Genomic DNA, 19,533 nt, shown 5'->3' with positions numbered 1-19,533 from the left:
ACCATGCCTGGTCCGCTGTGCGGCAACAATGTTGGACCAACCATTGCTTTTGGCTAGGCAGCAACATTGGACCAAGCGAAATTTTTTACCCGGGAAACAAGCAGAGGGTGATGTTTCCAATCCTACCAAGTCATCAACTTACTTTTCTCTATGTCATAGCATATGAATGGGTGTTTCATTTTCCGCGTTCATCCGGAATAACGACCAGATATTTTGAAACGTCAGTATAAAAATTGCGAATAATTTAAGAATCGGTATATGATATACCTACTTGTAAACACGCCCTTATTTGATACTTCAATAAATACATTCAGAAAAGAAAAATATGCTGAACGATTCGACAGAACAGGTAACTTAAGCGCTAAAATTATGTTCTTGATGATTTTGGATGAAACAAACAAAATAAATGGGTGTTGTCCTCATTCCTCAAATACGGTTGCCAAGTTTAGTTTTTTTCTAGGTGGATGATTGATGTCTTTTTTTTAGTGTATAAACAAGTTTCAATCTACAGTCCTGATGGTGTAAAAATTATGCGCAGAAGGGAAATTATTATCTACTGACTTAAACTGACGAAATATAGTTAGTTGTAACATTTAGACCTCATAAACTCTGTAATTGTGATGTTGGCATGGAGTGAATGCAACAGCCCATGCAGGAAAAAAATACAAATTATATTAACAACGGTAAAAAATTTGAATCAAGAAAACAATTTATTTAAACGTACGATCGATCGCCATGGCCAATAGATATTAAGGGATCTTTGACAGCATTTGCATTCACTGCTGCTTTGGGAAACCCCAGGACACGATCCACAAGTCCAAGGAACTAAACCAAGAAATTGCGCAAATTTCCGCAAATTTCATCCTGCTCTAAATTTTTCCTCGCAATGATGAACATGAACCGGTTGTGAGTAGTGGCTATTCTACAAGAGCCCCTCCAAAAGAGAAATCGCAGGGAAAAACCCGGAAAAACCCAAATATTGATACACACAATGGTAAAACCAAAAACAACAAACTTAAAACCCAGAGGCATGCACCCCAACGTGATTCCTTATAACAACAAAATGAAAAGCCGCTGCAATTTACTATTGAAACTAAGTCGCATGCAGATTTTCGTATAAATAGACGATTGACAGGCGAGTAAAAACAGAAGAATTGTTAACAACATGAACCGAGTACATTTGATTCCGCTCACAATTGTCGGACTATGGGTAAGTCTCCTCGTTAATTATAATTATTTCGTGTCGCAAAATTGTGATTTTCAATTGTTTTCTTGTTAGCTGTTGGTGACGTCTGTTGCAGGTTTGTCTGTTAATCTAGATAAACTTAGCAAGCGGGCTCTGGCCATCGGCACTTGTTCGAAAGATTACTCACCCTGTACTTGTACTGAACAAAACGTTAATTGCGATCAAGTACCAGTTCGCGATATAGCAAGAATGTTCAAGACTATGACACAGCACGATATAAAGTCAATCGAAATTACGACATCGCGAACCGAAAGGCAACCGATTCCAGATGATTTTCTGGGTAACGTGCGCGTTATCGGTTCTATCAATTTAGTTTGTACGGAAAACAATAATTTACAAGTCTCTAAAAACGCTTTCCGCGCATCCACGGAATCTAACCATGTTCTAACAATTAGTGGCTGCAATTTACATAAACTTAATTTTGCATTCATGTCCAACATGAAAGAGCTGAGCAACTTTTATATGGATAAATCAAGTGGATTTTCAAGTTTTCAAGGATTGCCTTCTCATTCAAATTTTAAGTTGATGAGCATTACGGAATCCAGTGGATTTTATTCCCTAGATGACACCCCCGTTAAATTAGCCGGATTAGACATCTTGTATCTCAATGACAATCAGCTAACTGATAGTGAAGCCGCTAAGCTCATTAAAGCCTTAGCTTCAACATCAGCTCACTCTTTGGTTGAATTCAGATTGTACAATAACAAGCTGACCCGAGTCCCTGATTTTCTATCATCACTACCAAACATTGCAGAATTGTCTTTGAACAATAATGCCATCACCTCGCTGTCTGCCAACTCATTGGCATTCAAGGGTCCCATTTCCATCACTTTGAATAACAATCAAATCAAAACTGTACAACCCGGTGCGTTTGGTTCGCTAAGAACCACGGGTAATTTTGTAATCATTATGCTCAACAGAAACAATTTTAATCAATTGGATTACAACGCCTTTCAAACCGTGCTTAAAGAAATGGCCCTAACTGGCCATGGCACTGTGGAGCTTGGCGAAGGTAAGCTATTAATCCCCTTTTGACATAAAATTGATAAAACATCGGTAAATTATTGTGATTAATTATTTGAAATTTTACCAGTTCCGATTATGTGTGATTGCAATCTCGCCTGGCTTCTTCGAGACAACAGACATCTGTTAGCACATGTCTCTTTTGGACAGTGCTCCGGTGAATCTGTAGATTTCGCCGATGTCGGCCCAGAGAGGTTCGATAGTTGCCCAGCAGCGTAAACTAAAACAGACGGAAACCGAAAAGGAAAAGAAGAAATTCTGCATTTTTAATGCGACGAAACAATTTATTTTATTTTAATGTATCTAATGATTTGATGTATGGTTACAATTGCAATGTGGTGCAATTTGAATAATGTTGGGTGACGTCTTACAATTATTATTCCCAATTAATGAACGAACCTACGTCAATAAAACTCAGCATTGTATTTCAAAAAGGCAGCAGAATATAACTCTAAACGCGTCTAAACGATATTTGCTCTAGGGTACAAGCTTTCTTGAACAAAGTCAAAAGAGGTCAATAGTTTAATTGTAATATGGCCCTCGGGTATTGATTAATAGACACGGATATTTGACATCATTAAAAAGGCGGAAGTTCACCAGAAATTTTGAATTAGAAAACAAAATCAACGATAATTGTTTGGTGAACTTTTGCTACCAATTCAGTGAAACGGAACTATTCCGGCGTAGTGAGGCATGTCATCTAATGTGTTTTTTCCTTAAAACAGGTTACTAAGACTCGTATACACACGAACAAATGGTATTATGTTACAAAAATCCAGCACGCGTGTTTTGCCAAACATATCTATGGAAGATACTTTTACTATTGTTACTGATTATGCGTTTAAAATTTTTTATCAAACGTACACTGCAAAAATATTTTAACAGACCCTTCCGGAGTGCGGCCATGGCATGGATTTGCCATGCGATTCTCTCCTTACTCGCTGTTATCGCCTGATGCTTATAATGCACCTATACAAGACCATCCATGACGCCAGTGAACCCGTTTTATTCTCCAACGAGTCCGTCATACAGTCGGCCAACTAGACCGAATTACACTCCGACCAGTTCGAGTTACCACCGACGTCACCAGGTTACAGTCCTAATTCTCCGACTCATCGCCGACTAGTCCCAGTTACTCGCTGACCAGTCCTACAGTTACCGCCGAGCTACAGCGTGAAATATCCGACTTATTTACCATCGAGTCCATCTTATAGTCCAAGCTCTATTCATCAACCAGTCCGGGCTATTCTCCAAAAAATCACAGTTACTCGCTGAGTTGGTGAGTTCTCTCAGCTAAATGCAGTAGGATCTATAAGCTAGTACAAGTTACTCGCCTAGTTCTTCATAATACACGCCACGCAGTTCGGCGTAGTCACCAAGCAGCCCGGAATATTTACTGGCATCGCCTTCTTATTTCCCCAAGTTCTCCACAATATGCGCCAGCGTCGCCCAAGGTTCGTCACCGACGTCACCAACTTATTCCCCAACTTCTCTAGTATATTCTTTTCAAGCAGTCCAAAGTATACTCACCCACGTCACCACGTTATATTCCGCCGGCCTCGCCCGGGAAGTATACTCGCCAACTTCACCGAGTTACAGTCCGGCCAGCCCACAGCATTGTTAATGTTTATGTTTAACCTGGATTTCTTGTTTCCATTGTAACTGGACATAAGGTGTTCCCATTGAGAAAATGAAAATTATTGGAACAACACTCAGTTGTTCGTATGAATGATAATTCTAAACTGAATAATAATTTATTTAATTTTATCATTAATATTACATTAACCGTATTACATAGCCTTTTATCATTAGATTTAGCTTTACTACGTCTGTTACCATTAGCTTCAGATTTACAGAGAAATGTGGCACGAACGGCTTGCCCTATTTGACTACAAACCTGATGGTGTAACTATGCTGTAACTTAACACAGCTATTAGCCTCGCTAATCACCAACACTGCCTTCTAAGAAACAAAATTGTCTTTTTGTCTTTTTCATCTACAAGACTACTCGATAAAATGGTTCATTTCGTATTACCCCAAACGAGGATAAAAGTATAAAATAATACTTGCTGGGGTTTCCATATTTAAAACCAATTGTTACTGCTATCAAATATTATTTTAGTGAGAGTATAGGCTACCACATGGAAAACAAATCAGCAGAATAAAGAGGGCATGCGGTTCGTCGGGAGCTTAGTTACCGAGCTGGGTAGTGGGCCATGGTCCATCAGTGGCTAAAGGCGGACGGGATTAAGATTTATTTTTAATATTTCATAGTGTAATGCAATAAAAAAAACCATTCCTACGAAAGGACCTGTTATGTGATTAAAAGTTTGCTGCATTTTTTCCCTGATGCGAAGTTTGCACATGTATTAACCCCTTTTTTATTTGTAGTATTTCTCACATGGGAATTTAATTAAGAATCATAATTTTAAAAAATATTTCTTCTGAGTTCTAACTGCCAATCAAAAATCGACCTTATTCTTATAAGAAATTATTTCCTCGTTAACCAATTTCTACCTTTTTCTATAGAAAAAAAACCCTGTGCACTGTACAGGTACGCTAAAAAGGTTTTTCCCCGCTCGCGAAGCTAGAAGGTGCCTGGTACCTGACACTGCTGAGTGCTGACTAGAGTAAGTCAGAGCTAGAAAAGAACCAGTTTTCCTCCAAATTTATTTGCATGGGGTGTAAGGAGGCCTTTCTATAAACTGTAAAAGAGTATTAACGTAATGTATAGCGGTTGTAGCCGTATCCCATATAGAAAAAACGGAAAAGGAAGATTAATAAACCGTTAGATTTGAGAAGTGCTATGTGGCATCATAGACAAGCAGAGAGGGTGATGTTTACATCCTACCTGGTCATCAACTTTTTTTCTCTATGTTATAGCATGTGAATGGGTGCTTCATTTTCCGCCTTCATTCGGAACGACCTGATATTTTGAAAAGTCAATGTAAAAATTGGGAATACTTTGAGAATCGGTATAATGATGTACCTACTTGTAAACACACCCTTATTTGATAATTCTATATGTATACATCGGGAAAAGAAAAATATGCTGAACGATGCGAGAGAAAAGGTAATTGCGCGCTAAAATTCAGTTCTTCATTTTGGATGAAAAATAAAATAAAAGGGTGTTGTCCTCAACGGTTGTCAAGGTAATTTTTTTTCCTACTTGCATGTTTGATGTCTTTTTTAGTGTATAAACCAGTTACAATCAACAATCCTGATGGCGTAAAAATTATGCGCATCAGAAGGAAAATTATTATCTACTGACTTATTAAGTGATTATGTCAGTTATTATGAACTGACGAAATATAGTTAGAACGTCTAACCTCATAATTGCTGCCTCTGTATAATTGCGATGTTGGTATAAGGAGTGAATTCTATTCAGGAAAAAAATTATATTAACAGCGGTAGTAGTTCAATGTAATATCTAAAGAACGCAATATAAAAAAGTGTGATTTTTTGGCTAAGATGCCGATTTAGCAAGTGATTTAGGGATCTTTGACAGCATTGGCATTCACTGCTTTGGGAAACCCTATATTAGGACACTCCCAAGTCCAAGAAACTCTCAAGAAAAACTACACATTTTTCTATGGAAAATTATATAACGCTTAAAAAACAAAGCTTAAAATTGTCAATGGAACACCGTTTTTTATAGAGAAATTGATGTAAAGAAAAAATTGATAGACCATTTGACATCAGAAACTGTAAAAATGAATCGCGCAAATTTCTTCGTGCTCTAGATTTTTACTCGCGCTAATGAACATGAACCGGTTGTGAGTAGCGGTTATTCTACAAGAGCTTCTCCAAAAGAGAAATCGCAGGGAAAAACCCGGAAAAAACCCAAATATTGATACACACAATGGTAAAACCAAAAACAACAAACTTAAAACCCAGAGGCATGCACGCGGCACGCTAAGTCCCCAACATGATTTATTTAACAACAAAATGAAAAGCCGCAGCAAGTTACTATTGAAACTAAGTCGCATGCAGATTTTCGTATAAATAGACGATTGATGGGCGAGTAAAAACAGAAGAATCGTTAATAGGATGAACCGAGTACATTTGATTCCGCTCTCAATTGTCTATGACTATGTTGACTATGGGATGGGTAAGTCTCTTTTTTAATTATAATTATTTTTTTTGTCGCAAAATTGTGATTTTCAATTGTTTTCTTGTTAGCTGTTGGTGACGTCTGTTGCAGGTTTGTCTGTTAATCTAGATAAACTTAGCAAGCGGGCTCTGGCCGTCGGAACTTGTTTGAAAGATTACTCACCCTGTACTTGTACCGAACAAAGAGTTGATTGCGATCAAGTACCAATTAGCAGTATAGCAACCATGTTCAAGACTATGACACAGCACGATATAAAGTCAATAAAAATTACGACATCGCAAGCCCGAGCAATACCTATTCCAGATGATTTTCTGGGTAACGTGCGCGTTACCGGTTCCATCAATTTAGCTTGCAATAAAAACTTTCCTTATTTACAAGTATCTGAAAACGCTTTCCGCGCATCCACGGAATCTAACCATGTTCTAACAATTAGTGGCTGCAATTTACATAAACTTAATTTTGCATTCATGTCCAACATGAAAGAGCTGAGCAACTTTTATATGGATAAATCAAGTGGATTTTCAAGTTTTCAAGGATTGCCTTCTCATTCAAATTTTAAGTTGATGAGCATTACGGAATCCAGTGGATTTTATTCCCTAGATGACACCCCCGTTAAATTAGCCGGATTAGACATCTTGTATCTCAATGACAATCAGCTAACTGATAGTGAAGCCGCTAAGCTCATTAAAGCCTTAGCTTCAACATCAGCTCACTCTTTGGTTGAATTCAGATTGTACAATAACAAGCTGACCCGAGTCCCTGATTTTCTATCATCACTACCAAACATTGCAGAATTGTCTTTGAACAATAATGCCATCACCTCGCTGTCTGCCAACTCATTGGCATTCAAGGGTCCCATTTCCATCACTTTGAATAACAATCAAATCAAAACTGTACAACCCGGTGCGTTTGGTTCGCTAAGAACCACGGGTAATTTTGTAATCATTATGCTCAACAGAAACAATTTTAATCAATTGGATTACAACGCCTTTCAAACCGTGCTTAAAGAAATGGCCCTAACTGGCCATGGCACTGTGGAGCTTGGCGAAGGTAAGCTATTAATCGGCTATTAATCCCGTTTTGACATAAAATTGATAAAACATCGGTAAATTATTGTGATTAATTATTTGAAATTTTACCAGTTCCGATTATGTGTGATTGCAATCTCGCCTGGCTTCTTCGAGACAATAGACATTTGTTAGCGCATGTCTCGTATGGACAGTGCTTTGGTGAATCTGTAGATTTCGCTGATGTCGGACCAGAGAGGTTCGATAGTTGCCCAGCAGCGTAAACGAAAACGTAAAGGAAAAGAAGAAGTTCTGCATTTTTATTAAGATGTTAATCTCATTTTAATGTATCTGATTATGATTCGATATTTGGTTGCAATTGTTATGTAGCTTAATTTGAATGTTGGGTGACGTCTTATTTAATACAATAATTATTCCCAGTTAGTGGACGTCAATAAAACTCAGCAGCATTGTATTTCAAAAACGCAGCAGAACTCTACACGATATTTGCTCTAGGCTACAAGTTTTCTTGACAAGGTCATAAAAGGTTAACGCAGTAATATGGCCCTAGGGTATTACGACACCCCGACATTTGGATGACGCAGAGACGGAGACGCCACGCAGTCATTGCTTGCACACACGAGTCAGATTCTCAGTAAGGAACAAAAGCTGGCACTGATCAGTTCGCCGAATCTCGGTAGTCGATGTGGTGAACGATTTCGTTCAACAGTTATTAAATTAAAAGTGTGATACAGTTGCGGTGAAAAACTTCGTAATTAATAAGGTAAGAATTCACAAATCGATTCAATGAATACTTGCAATAGTCATGAAGTAGAAAGGAAGAAAGCATAGAATTTTTGAACGAAGATAGCTAAGCATGCTTTTTATCGAGCAGAGAACAAGGTTTTTGGTAAATAGCCACTGGTTGCTCGACAGTTCTTGAAAGATGTAAAACGACAAAAGTTATCAATGTTTTAGCATTTTCATTGGCAGTATTAAAATTTGTGTCTTCTGTGTTTCCTTGTTCTAACGAAGAACTTTACCTTTTCCTCACACCATAAAAATTAATTTGTTGCATCTCTAATTTTAAAGTTGTTAGTCTTTAACATCTGCTACCTATAAGTACTCGATAAAATTATTCATTTCATATCACCCCAAACAAAGATATGGCTAATTCTATAAATTAATACATTTGGGGTGTCCGTGTTTGAAAACAATTGTTAATGCTTTCAAATATTATTTTAGGGAAAGTACCATGGATGACAATTTAACAATGCGTGAGGATGAGTTTGTGGCTGACGCCAATATTATATCCGTGTTGCAGCAGAGGTTGAAATGGTTGATATTCCTTCAATGCATTTTCTACCTTTTGTTGGCGGTGGTGGTGAAAGATATGATTTGGCCGTTCGCCAAGTATTGGTGGAATTTACTGAAGCTTAAATGTAAGTAGGCCTATCAGTCAAAGCAAGGTTTATTTAAATAAAATATATATATTTTGCTGTTTTTCTCAGGGAATGCTGCACCCCCTGTAGATTTGGAATCAGACCTTGGCAAGTGTGTAACCGATTTGGCCGACCTCATCCCCATTTTACGCCAAAGAGTAGATTTGGAATCAGACCTTGGCAAGTGTGTAACCGATTTGGCCGACCTCATCCCCAGTTTACGCCAAAGAGCCGGCCTTCCACCTCACACGCAGTTGGAGTTGTATGAGGAGGTAAAAGCAGTTGATTAACTTTGTTTGATTGGAACTTAGTTCGATTCTAAACCCGTAATATTAAATTTCTCTTTTGAAATACAGGTCAAACCCGGCATGATTGACACCATAGAACATATTGACAAACCACTGGAAACTAATTTGGAGGAACTTATGGATGGAGACATCATTTGTTACCAAAAGTATGATCCAGAAGTGATGGGTTCGCTGTTAGGCACGCTCAAGAAAAATTTCTATGACCTGCTTCACCGAATCGAAGTCACATTCTGTGACAAAACGAACCCGTTGGACGTGACAGGATTCACCCTCAGCATGTCGGAGGATTTGGGTTACGATCAAGTGGCTCGACTAGTCGGTGACAGAATCGGATACCCTCCTAACATGCTCCAGTTCTTCAAGAGTCAAGGGCAAGATTGTTGCATCTTAGAGCCCCATTGATTCTTATTGTACTAACTTTCCCTTGGAATATTCAGTTACAGAGAGGGCCCCGGTCCATCGATTCGCTATCACTGGGAAACATCACTGAAGGAGATGGTGACCTCGGCCAAAGTCAAGCAACCCAAAAAGCTATTTTACTTGAGGCTGACCATGCCCATCACCGAATTAGAGAGCAAGAGGCAATTCAAATGCACCTGGGTAAATTCCCGTCTCAAGGTAATTTGCTGCCATATTATGGAATCAAGTGTCATAAAATAAATTTGCTTTGCTTTTACGCTAGGATGAGAAAGAGTTGACATTGTATCCAGCAAAAACAGCAACAGTAGCGGAGTTGTTGGAAGAAGCCCGAAAGCACATGACTTTATCAGAAAATGGTTCTGGAAAACTTAGGTTAGTAAACCACTGTAATTCTATAAACTAAACGGAATAGGTTCTTAATTACCTTAAATCGTTCACAGATTATTGGAGATAGTGAGTTACAAGATTCAAAGTATTGTCTATGAGGAGATTCGACTCGATATGCTGAACACGAGCCCTCCACGATGGTTCCGAGTTGAGGAGATTCCAAAAGACGAGCTTGAAATAGGCGATGATGAACTCCTTATTCCAGTAGCTCATTTTTCCAAAGAAATCTATTCTGGATTTGGCATTCCCTTTCTCTTAAAAGTGAGGGAAGCTGAACCCTTTTCTCAAGTCAAAGGTATTGAACAATTTCGCGTCGAAGTGATTTACGTAGAGATAACTTTCTTAACGTTTCGCGAGTAGAGAGGATACAAAAAAGACTCGAGGTCCCGGATAAAGAGTTTGAAAAATATAAATTTGCTGTCGTAGTGATGACTCGCATTCGCAATCTAACGGAGACCCCTGAATTGACTCTCAACCTAGAAGATTTTAAGCCTCCACTCAATCAGCGTATGTTTCTTGCAACTTTTAATTTATTTATTCATCACAGGTCATTCAAGTTTATTAATTTGGATTTTCTGTTCAGAGCCTTTAGTGCAGATGCGACCTTGGTTAGGTATCGACCATGTGAACAAGGCACCTTAACGTACGCGCTACAGCTATTACGAAAAGGCCATCAAGATTTACAACTAACTCAAAAAGAAATAATGCAGTTTGATTCCTTAAATGGGGTATCTTAATTTCAATCGCTTAAAAAAGGAGGGAAGAAGTTGAAGGAGATGCGATTACAAGAAGCTCCCTGTAACAGGTTCAAATTGGATTCCCATTTTGTAAAGTCACTGAACCTCCATCCCCAATGTAACCCTCCACCAGCTCCTTTCAACTCGCTCATCTTGATATGACGGCTTTTCCAACACTTCGTCTCGATTGATGTCTTTCCTCTGTTCTGAAGCCATTAAATTATTTTTAAGTGAATGCTCCCCCCCCACCCCTATTTTCCACTCTTCACTTAATGATTTTTAATTTCTATTTTTCCCATTCGGAATTCTATCTTACTTGCTTCTTAAGGATTTCTGTAGGGGAAATCCTATGAAGATAAGGCGCAGACGAGGTCGAGATTGTTGGAAAGGTGACTGGATTCGTTTCTTTATTATTATTTTTTTTTTTTGAAACTTCAAAATGTTCTACCCCTCCTACTACCGCGGTTTGTGCCGCGAATGTTGATAATGTGCTAATAATTGAAGCTAGAGTGAGAAATTACAAATTTGAAAACACTGGTTTCTTTCTTGCGATTTTCTTGTTTTGGTTTTTCATATTTTCTTAACGGGTTTCGTTTTCTTTATAGGTTTCGTATCTTTTAGTTGTAGATTGTCTCACTAGATGGCCATCCAAGCGAAAACAATCCAAGAATTCTTTTTTTTAAATGATGTTACGTGATGTGTAAATGCGAACAGAACTACTTCGGTTCTGGAATGATCAATGGCAATTCAAATTCTTTGCGTCGTTGCTAATTGAAATTTTAATTTGACAGAATAGGTCGTCATAAAATAGTAGAAATGGATCCAAAAAAAGAACTCAAAAAGATAGGATGGTTGGTTAACAGTAGTTAGTTATTACGACTTCCATTTGATTCAAGAGTGCTATTTAATTACTTTGTCAATTTTTTTAAATGTTTCAGTCGAAATGTCATTCCCACTCAAGTGGTCAGACTGATGTGAGATCTATCTTCCTCTCTGTTAAATATACCCAGGAATCTTTCTTCACTAAAAACATGAACAGTTATTAAACAGTACATACAGAACTGGAAGACGGGCATACCAGCAGCAGCATAGTAGCGCATAGTAGCAGTACGGAGAGTTTGGGTATGTTCTACTTCTAAACATAGGCTTTGCAACAACACAATTTATATTATTGTAGCGTAAGTTACATTTTCATAAGAGACGATTTTTCTTTTCAACGCATTCGCATCAACGCATACAAAAATGTAATTAATTTAATCCCCTTTCCTCTTAAACTTTTAGAAATATCGTCGTATAGTATTTTGTTCATTTAAATTTCATAAAAAGAAATACACAAAAAATTTGTCTGAAAAAAGAACCCCGAAAACACCCAAAGCAAAAGTGCAAACGATTCAAAATAATGGAGCAGTTACACATCCTGCGTTGCCAGGTCTGGAAACAAATCAGCAGAATGAAGAGGACATGGACAATTGGACATGATGGTTCGTCGAGGGCTTAGTTACCGAGCTGGTAGTGAGTGGGCCATGGTCCATCAGGGGCTAAAGACGGACGGGATTAAGATTTATTTTTAATATTTCATAGTGTAATGCAATTAAAAAAAAAACATTCCTATAAAAGGACCTGTTATGTAATTTAAAGTTTGCTGCATTTTTTCCCTGTTGCGAGGTTTTTGCACATGTATTAACCCCTTTTTTCTTTGTGGTATTTCTCAAATGGGAATTTAATTAAGAATCATAATTTTAAAAAAATATTCCTTCTGAGTTCTTACTGCCAATCAAAAATCGACCTTATTCTTATAAGAAATTATTTCCTCGTTAACCAATTTCTACCTTGTTCTATAGAAAAAACCCTATGCACTGTACAGGTAGCTAAAAAGGTTTTTCCCCGCTCGCGAAGCTAGAAGGTACCTGGTACCTGACACTGCTGAGTGCTGACTAGAGTAAGTCAGAGCTATAAAAGAACCAGTGTTTTCTTCCAAATTTATTTGCATGGGGTGTAAGGAGGCCTTTCTATAAACTGTAAAAGAGTATTAACGTAATGTATAGCGGTTGTAGCCGTATCCCATATAGAAAAAACGGAAAAGGAAGATTAACAAACCGTTAGATTTGAGAAGTGCTATGTGGCACTGGCATCATAGACAAGCAGAGAGGGTGATGTTTGGCTGTGCTGTGTGGCATCCTAGATCCTAGCCCTAGACAAGCAGAGAGGGTAGCCAACTCTTTCGTATATGTTTTAGCGTGTGGCTGTGGGCTTCATTTTCCCCCTTTATCCGAATAACGACTAGAACGATATTTTGAAATGCAGAATATGATTGAGAATTATTTGAGAATTTTCAATAATTTAACTACTTGTGAACCCGCCCTTATTCGCATCTACATCAAATGTAAATTTAATATACTTGAATCCAGCCGGCGAAAAGAAAAAAAATGCTGTATACGATCCGACAAAACATGTAATTTGCACGCGAAAAAAAAAATAAAAATAAAATCTGTTCTTGATTTTGGATGAAACAAACAAAATAAAAGGGGTTGTCAAGGTTAATTTTTGTCCTAAATCGATGTTCGCTGTCTTTTTTTTTAGTGTATAAACCAGTTTCAATCTACGATGCTATAGGTAAATTATATACATTCCGACTTAAACTGACGATGGACAGCGATGGACCAAAGAAAATAGTTATATAACATTTAGCCCCATAAGCTCTACAATTGTGATGTTGTTATTGAGTGAATCAAACGGTCCAGAAAAAAACTTCTATAAAAATTACTTCTAAACATAGAAGTTACTTCTAAAAAAATTACTGTTATATTTAAATTTTTTTAATGCGATGTTTCAACTTTCATTAAATTAATTGCGGTATTAGTTCAATATAATTGCTAAAGGTCACAAAATAAAAAAGTGCGATCGATCGTTAAAGGCCAAGATCCCCAAATTTGCATTCACTGAGTAGGGAAACCCCCCTGGAGCACAGTCCACACAAGACGTTCGTGTGCTTTTTTGTGGTGGATGAATCGATGGTTGCTAACTGCTGTTTCGCAAGGGCCACTCCCAAGCAACTCTCAAGGAAAACTACTCCTTCAATATGGTATGCATTAATTAGCGAAGGGTAGATGACAAAGCTTACAACTGAATGCGATTCCCTGAGAAGGAGCAAGGGCAAAATCTGCCGGCAAAGATTAGCACTGAAATGCAGTCCTATACACGTATACAGATATTGAAATAAATAGAAAATTGATATCCAATTTAAGAAGAAAATGTACAAATTAATCGCAGAAATGATTCCATCTTACTGTTGTCTTAAATTGTCTCTTGCTGCGCTGATGTACATGAAGCGGTGTAGTTACTAATCAGCTATCATACAGGAGCCCCTCCCAAAAGGAACTCGCAGGGAAAAACCTTCAAATATTGACACAGACAATGATGGCAAACCAGAAGTGTATATACACGTCGACATGATTCCCTTAACAACAAGGTGAAAAGCCGCTGCAATTTACTATTGAAACTACGTCGCCTGCAGATTTTCGTATAAATAGACGATTGATGGGCGACTAAAAACAGAAGAATCGTTAACAAGATGAACCGCGCACATTTGATTCCGCTCTCCATTGTCGGACTATGGGTAAGTCTCTTCATTAATTATTATTATTTCGTTTCGGAAAATTGTGATTTTCAATCGTTTTTTTTTTTTGTTAGCTGTTGGTGACGTCTGTTGCAGGTTTTTCTGTCGATGCAGATACACCTTGCAAGCGGCTGGCTTTGGCCAAAGCCGCTGGCATTTGTTCGAAAGATTACTCACCCTGTAGTTGTACCGAACAAAACGTTAATTGCGATCAAGTACCAGTTAGCAGTATAGCAACCATGTTCAATACTATGACATGGCACGATTTAAATTCAATCGAAATTACGATATCGCCAACTGAAACAGAACCAATTCCAGATGATTTTCTGGGTTACGCGCGCGTTAATGGTTCTGTTAGTTTAGTTTGTACGGGAAATAGTTATTTTCAAGTATCTGAAAACGCTTTCCGCGCATCCATGGAATCTATCCTTAGTGTAACAATTAGAGGATGTAATTTAGAAAAACTCAATTATGCATTCATGTCCAAAATGAAAATGTTGAGCAACTTTTTTATTAGACAATCATGTGAATTTTCAAGTTTTAAAGGACTTCCTTCTCATTCAAATTTTAAGATGTTGAGCATTACGGAATCCAGTGGATTTTATTCCCTAGATGACACCCCCGTTAAATTAGCCGGATTAGACATCTTGTATCTCAATGACAATCAGCTAACTGATAGTGAAGCCGCTAAGCTCATTAAAGCCTTAGCTTCAACATCAGCTCACTCTTTGGTTGAATTCAGATTGTACAATAACAAGCTGACCCGAGTCCCTGATTTTCTATCATCACTACCAAACATTGCAGAATTGTCTTTGAACAATAATGCCATTACCTCGCTGTCTACCAACTCATTGGCATTCAAGGGTCCCATTTCCATCACTTTGAATAACAATCAAATCAAAACTGTTCAACCCGGTGCGTTTGGTTCGTCAAGAACCACGGGCAATTTTGTAATCATTCGTCTCAACAGAAACAATTTTAATCACTTGGATTACAACGCCTTTCAAACCGTGCTTAAAGAGATGGCTATAGCTGGTGAAGGCAGTCTGGAGCTTGGCGAAGGTAAGTTATTAATCCCGTTTTGACATAAAATTTATAAAACATCGGTAAATTATTGTGATTAATTATTTGAAATTTCACCAGTTCCGATTATGTGTGATTGCAATCTCGCCTGGCTTCTTCGAGACAACAGACATCTGTTAGCGCATGTCTCGTTTGGACAATGCTCCGGTGAATCTGTAGATTTTGCCGATGTCGGCCCAGAGAGGTTCGATAGTTGCCCTTGCTCAGCAGCGTAAACTAAAACAGGCGGAAACCGAAAAGGAAAAGAAGAAATTCTCAATTCTGCATTTTATTACGACGTTAATTTCATATTAATGTATCTTGTTATGATTCGATATTTGGTTCCAATTGTTATGTAGTTTAGTTTCAATGTTGGGTGACGTCTTACAATAATTATTCCCAGTTAGTGAACGTCAATAAAACTCAGCAGCATTGTATTTCAAAAACGCAGCAGAACTCTACACGATATTTGCTCTAGGCTACAAGTTTTCTTGACAAGGTCATAAAAGGTTAACGCAATTGTAATATGGCCCTAGGGTATTACGACACCGACATTTGGATGACGCAGAGACGGAGACGCCACGCAGTCATTGCTTGCACACACGAGTCAGATTCTCAGTAGGGAACAAAAGCTGGCACTGATCAGTTCGCCGAATCTCGGTAGTCGATGTGGTGAACGATTTTGTTCAACAGTTATTTTTAAAAGTGTGATACAGTTGCGGTGAAAAACTTCGTAATTATACTAATTAATAAGGTAAGAATTCACAAATCGATTCAATGAATACTTGCAATAGTCATGAAGTAGAAAGAAAGCATAGAATTTTTGAACGAAGATAGCTAAGCATGCTTTTTATCGAGCAGAAAACAATAGCTTTTGGAAAATAATGGCACTGGTTGCTCGACAGTTCTTGAAAGATGTAAAGTTATCAATGGTTTAGCATTTTCACTGGCAGTATTTACAATTTGTGTCTTCTGTGCTTCCTTGTTCTCGAAGAACTTTAAAATTTACTCACACCATATAAATGCATACACATTAATTTGTTGCATCTATTACTGTACGTATTTAAAAAGTTGTTAGTCTTTAACATCTGCTACCTATAAGTATTCGATAAAATTATTTGTTTCATACCACCCCAAACAAAAATGTTGCTAATTCTATAAATGATACATTTTGGGTTTCCGTGTTTGAAAACAATTATTAATTGTCAAATTTTATTTTAGTGACTATGGAAAACAAACCAACCGGTAGAGGGCGTGGCTCAACAGGAGCTAACCGGGCAGGACACAGAGGCAGTGGACGTGGCTGGGCCGGAGCTCAACGAGCTGGTAGCGGCTGTGGCCCATCAGGTGCCAACCCGGCAGGTAGCGGCCGACCCGGCCGTGGCTCATCGGGAGCCTACCGAGGAGACAGCAGTGGCCGGTTAGGTGCCATCCCCAAAACGTCTGCTTCATCAAGCCAGCCAACATCGAGAGAGCGCCCTTATTCATCTTCAGCAAACTCATTTCGAGGAATAAATCGGGGTCGCGGATTCGGTCCCGGTCCAAACTTTTCTCAACATCAAAGACAGCCAAGACAAGCCAATCATCGAAGACTTGATTTTCAATATCTAGTGAGATTAGCGAGTGAAAATGTCGAACCATCTGTAGTGATACGATGTCTCGGAGACCCCGAGAATGATTTAGCACAACATCTCAAAGAGAACGTCGGAAATTTCGATTACTTGGAGCTCGTAATAGTTGCTATTGGAGGATTCTGTAAGAATAATGGGACTTCCCAGTTCAGCGAAAGCTTTGTCTCCGTTGTGAAGATATTAGCTGCCCAAAACATCTTCAAGCACATTATTTCTATTATCGTCAACATTCCCATATCTCATGTAGCAAATTTGCCCATGAAGGAAGAGCGTTTAAAACGGCTAACAACTGCTATTTTCCATCTGGCGACAGAAATATTGGTGCTTATGCCCGCTTTTGGCTGCCAATGTTTGGGGCAGCATTTTTTTATCGACATAATTTCAATGAAAAATATGCCTTCCATTCAAAATTTGAATGTCGCTGATGCTTTCGATGTTTTTGAGGCTGGGATTCAACAGTTGCAGGTAAAGCTTATGCAATTCAAGATTTTCTAGTATAGTTGGTTGGTAAAATTTTATTGATTTAACAGAGGGCATGGAGTCAACATATTCCCGTGGAAATCAAGAAGGACGACCGTCGTCTTCGTATGGAGGAATATAGAAACGATTTGGCCCTTCAGGATCCGCCAGATGATTTCCGGACGCTGAATGTAATGCCTAACTGGGAGGATGTTTGTTTAGACGTGGAGCCTTTCCTTCGGCCAAGCATCGTCAAGGGAGAGTATCCTGACGTTACAACTTACTTGGATATTCAATTTCGTCTTCTTCGCGAGGATTTCTTTAATCCACTGCGTGTTGGCTTATTGGCGTACAAAATTCAATCGGATCGAAAACATTCAAGAATGCGAAATCCAGACAACATCCGGCTATACTATGGAGTGCAAATTCTGGAATACGATATGCACGGAGACTGTTACACCATTCAGTTCTCGAATGCGCATTTGAAAAAAATTAACTGGGAGAGCAGCAAACGTTTTCTCTTCGGTTCACTCCTTTGTTTATCGTCGGATAATTTTTCGTCATTTCATCTCTTCACGGTGGCGGATCGCAACCCGAGACTTTTATTGAACGGCAAAATCAAAGTCAAATTTGAAGGAGGAATGTTATCAACAGCTTTAAAAAAGCAGATCTTCGTCATGGCGGAATCGACTGTGTTTTTCGAATCGTATCGTACGATTCTCACAGCGTTACAGCGCATCAGCCCGGCTAATTTTCCATTAGAAGATTACATCTTAGGTCGTAAAAGTTCTACGGAAATGCCCGACTATCTGTTAAAGAAAGAAAAGGTAATAAGTGTTCAGCACAAACGCACTTATTTTTTTTTTAAAGCTGAGTAGGCCTAATTAATACTTACTACTTATTTTTTTATTCTTTTACACAGCCCATTTATGATATGACATGCAGTTCGGATTTGCCAAGTGATGACTATACTAGAAAAGATGAAGAACAGACTGATAGTTTTCTTAGGAAATTTCGGGATCCCGTTGGTAAATAAATAAACCAACTAATTTTGATTTAAATTCGACTTCCATTGATAATATAATTTTCGTCCACTTTTTTTGAGTAGGGGAGGTCGATGAACGATTACTAAGCATCCAGAAAGTTCCGATCCTCGACCCAAGTCGCCGTCCGGATGCAAAAGAGCTTGGGCTAGATCCTAGTCAGTGTGCTGCTCTGTACGCTGCTCTTACGCAAAAGATTTCCGTGATTCAGGGTCCACCCGGGACTGGCAAAACTTATCTGGGCCTTCGAATTGTCCAAACTCTATTAAAAAACAAGCATATCTGGATGGATGGAGGAGTGCGTCCATTGTCCAGTTATCGTCCATGTTACGGTGCCCAAACAAAAAACAAAAGTTACTGTATTGACAACCTGCAGTCATCGCCTATCCTCATCATTTGTTACACCAATCATGCTTTGGACCAGTTCCTTGAGGGGATTTCAAAATTCACTCAACAAATCGTACGGATTGGTAGCCAAAGCAAATGTGCCGCACTAGAGTCATTTTCCTTAATGGCGTGGAAGAAGCGGCCAGGACATGGCGCCCAGGGAGATACCAAAAGATGGATTTTCGAAATATACGATAAATTGCGTGAATATGATAAGTAAGCTTTTTTAAAAAACAATGCTTATATTTGTATGCTTACATATAAAAAAGTTGCTATATTACTTAAGCACTAATTACTAATGTCTTCCGTTTTACAACCAATTGCAGAGAGCGAGAGATCATCCGTGGTGTTATGATGGTTATTAATTCTCGTGGTTTAATTCACGAAGACTCTCTGCTGGACATGAAAATAATTCCAAAATCGATGCACAGGAAGTTTAGTGCCTTAAAGAATTCGTTCACGCATGTTGAATGGAAAGTTTTGGGATTTTGGCTACGAATTTACTGGAACGATGAACTTGGACAACTGGTTAGCTATAACAAACGAAATGTTACCACTAAGACTCAACAAACTGTGAGGTGTTCGAACGTAACTGATACATTAGGGAAGGAAACGATAGATGATGAATGGGATAAAGAACACATCGACGAA

The 19,533-nt window shown here is 38.4% G+C and overlaps 3 protein-coding genes across 10 annotated transcripts; all 3 read left to right on the top strand.

Annotated features, from left to right (window-relative positions):
- Nucleotides 1-1,139: 1,139 nt before the first annotated feature.
- On the top strand, nt 1,140-16,096 carry LOC124338625 (slit homolog 1 protein-like). 4 transcript variants are annotated; one of them, XM_046792762.1, is made up of 4 exons: nt 1,140-1,210; nt 1,280-1,627; nt 6,803-7,433; nt 15,444-16,096. In XM_046792762.1, exons 1-4 carry the CDS (start codon nt 1,166-1,168, stop codon nt 15,596-15,598), a joined length of 1,179 nt encoding a protein of 392 aa, XP_046648718.1. In that variant the 5' UTR covers nt 1,140-1,165; the 3' UTR covers nt 15,599-16,096. The 4 variants fall into 4 exon arrangements, with proteins under 4 accessions (XP_046648718.1, XP_046648720.1, XP_046648719.1 ...); XM_046792764.1 differs by lacking the exon at nt 15,444-16,096 and adding an exon at nt 7,526-7,809; XM_046792763.1 differs by lacking the exons at nt 6,803-7,433; nt 15,444-16,096 and adding an exon at nt 2,340-2,703 and having other exon boundaries at nt 1,280-2,258.
- Nucleotides 8,003-11,221, top strand: LOC124338622 (ubiquitin carboxyl-terminal hydrolase 7-like). 5 transcript variants are annotated; one of them, XM_046792757.1, is made up of 9 exons: nt 8,006-8,174; nt 8,636-8,832; nt 8,902-8,940; nt 8,992-9,104; nt 9,189-9,511; nt 9,578-9,758; nt 9,823-9,932; nt 10,001-10,242; nt 10,308-11,221. In XM_046792757.1, the coding sequence occupies exons 2-9, from the start codon at nt 8,646-8,648 to the stop codon at nt 10,682-10,684; spliced, it is 1,572 nt and encodes a 523-aa protein (XP_046648713.1). In that variant the 5' UTR covers nt 8,006-8,174; nt 8,636-8,645; the 3' UTR covers nt 10,685-11,221. The 5 variants fall into 5 exon arrangements, with proteins under 5 accessions (XP_046648712.1, XP_046648713.1, XP_046648714.1 ...); XM_046792758.1 differs by having other exon boundaries at nt 8,902-8,977; nt 9,050-9,104; XM_046792759.1 differs by having other exon boundaries at nt 8,008-8,174; nt 8,902-9,104; nt 10,308-10,454; nt 10,531-11,221.
- A 492-nt stretch (nt 16,097-16,588) lies between the features above and the next one.
- Nucleotides 16,589-19,102, top strand: LOC124337758 (NFX1-type zinc finger-containing protein 1-like). The gene is made up of 4 exons (XM_046791783.1): nt 16,589-17,458; nt 17,524-18,279; nt 18,375-18,480; nt 18,561-19,102. Exons 1-4 carry the CDS (start codon nt 16,589-16,591, stop codon nt 19,100-19,102), a joined length of 2,274 nt encoding a protein of 757 aa, XP_046647739.1.
- Nucleotides 19,103-19,533: the final 431 nt, after the last annotated feature.

This window comes from Daphnia pulicaria, chromosome 4 (assembly GCF_021234035.1).
Source record: "Daphnia pulicaria isolate SC F1-1A chromosome 4, SC_F0-13Bv2, whole genome shotgun sequence".
Classification (NCBI taxonomy): domain Eukaryota; kingdom Metazoa; phylum Arthropoda; class Branchiopoda; order Diplostraca; family Daphniidae; genus Daphnia; species Daphnia pulicaria.
The sequence above is the reverse complement of the archived record's forward strand: the minus strand, read 5'-3'. Positions and strand labels throughout refer to the sequence as shown.

Bases quoted from the DNA above. Each gene is read 5' to 3' on its own strand.
- LOC124338622 (XM_046792755.1), top strand. From the start codon at position 8,646: ATGGATGACAATTTAACAATGCGTGAGGATGAGTTTGTGGCTGACGCC. The intron at 9,759-9,822 runs GTAATTTGCTGC...CTTTTACGCTAG, and splicing joins GGGTAAATTCCCGTCTCAAG to GATGAGAAAGAGTTGACATT. The intron at 9,933-10,000 runs GTTAGTAAACCA...AATCGTTCACAG, and splicing joins AATGGTTCTGGAAAACTTAG to ATTATTGGAGATAGTGAGTT.
- LOC124338625 (XM_046792761.1), top strand. From the start codon at position 14,256: ATGAACCGCGCACATTTGATTCCGCTCTCCATTGTCGGACTATGG. The intron at 14,301-14,374 runs GTAAGTCTCTTC...TTTTTTTGTTAG, and splicing joins TCTCCATTGTCGGACTATGG to CTGTTGGTGACGTCTGTTGC. The intron at 15,363-15,443 runs GTAAGTTATTAA...AAATTTCACCAG, and splicing joins CAGTCTGGAGCTTGGCGAAG to TTCCGATTATGTGTGATTGC.
- LOC124337758 (XM_046791783.1), top strand. From the start codon at position 16,589: ATGGAAAACAAACCAACCGGTAGAGGGCGTGGCTCAACAGGAGCTAAC. The intron at 18,280-18,374 runs GTAATAAGTGTT...TCTTTTACACAG, and splicing joins ATCTGTTAAAGAAAGAAAAG to CCCATTTATGATATGACATG. The intron at 18,481-18,560 runs GTAAATAAATAA...TTTTTTGAGTAG, and splicing joins GAAATTTCGGGATCCCGTTG to GGGAGGTCGATGAACGATTA.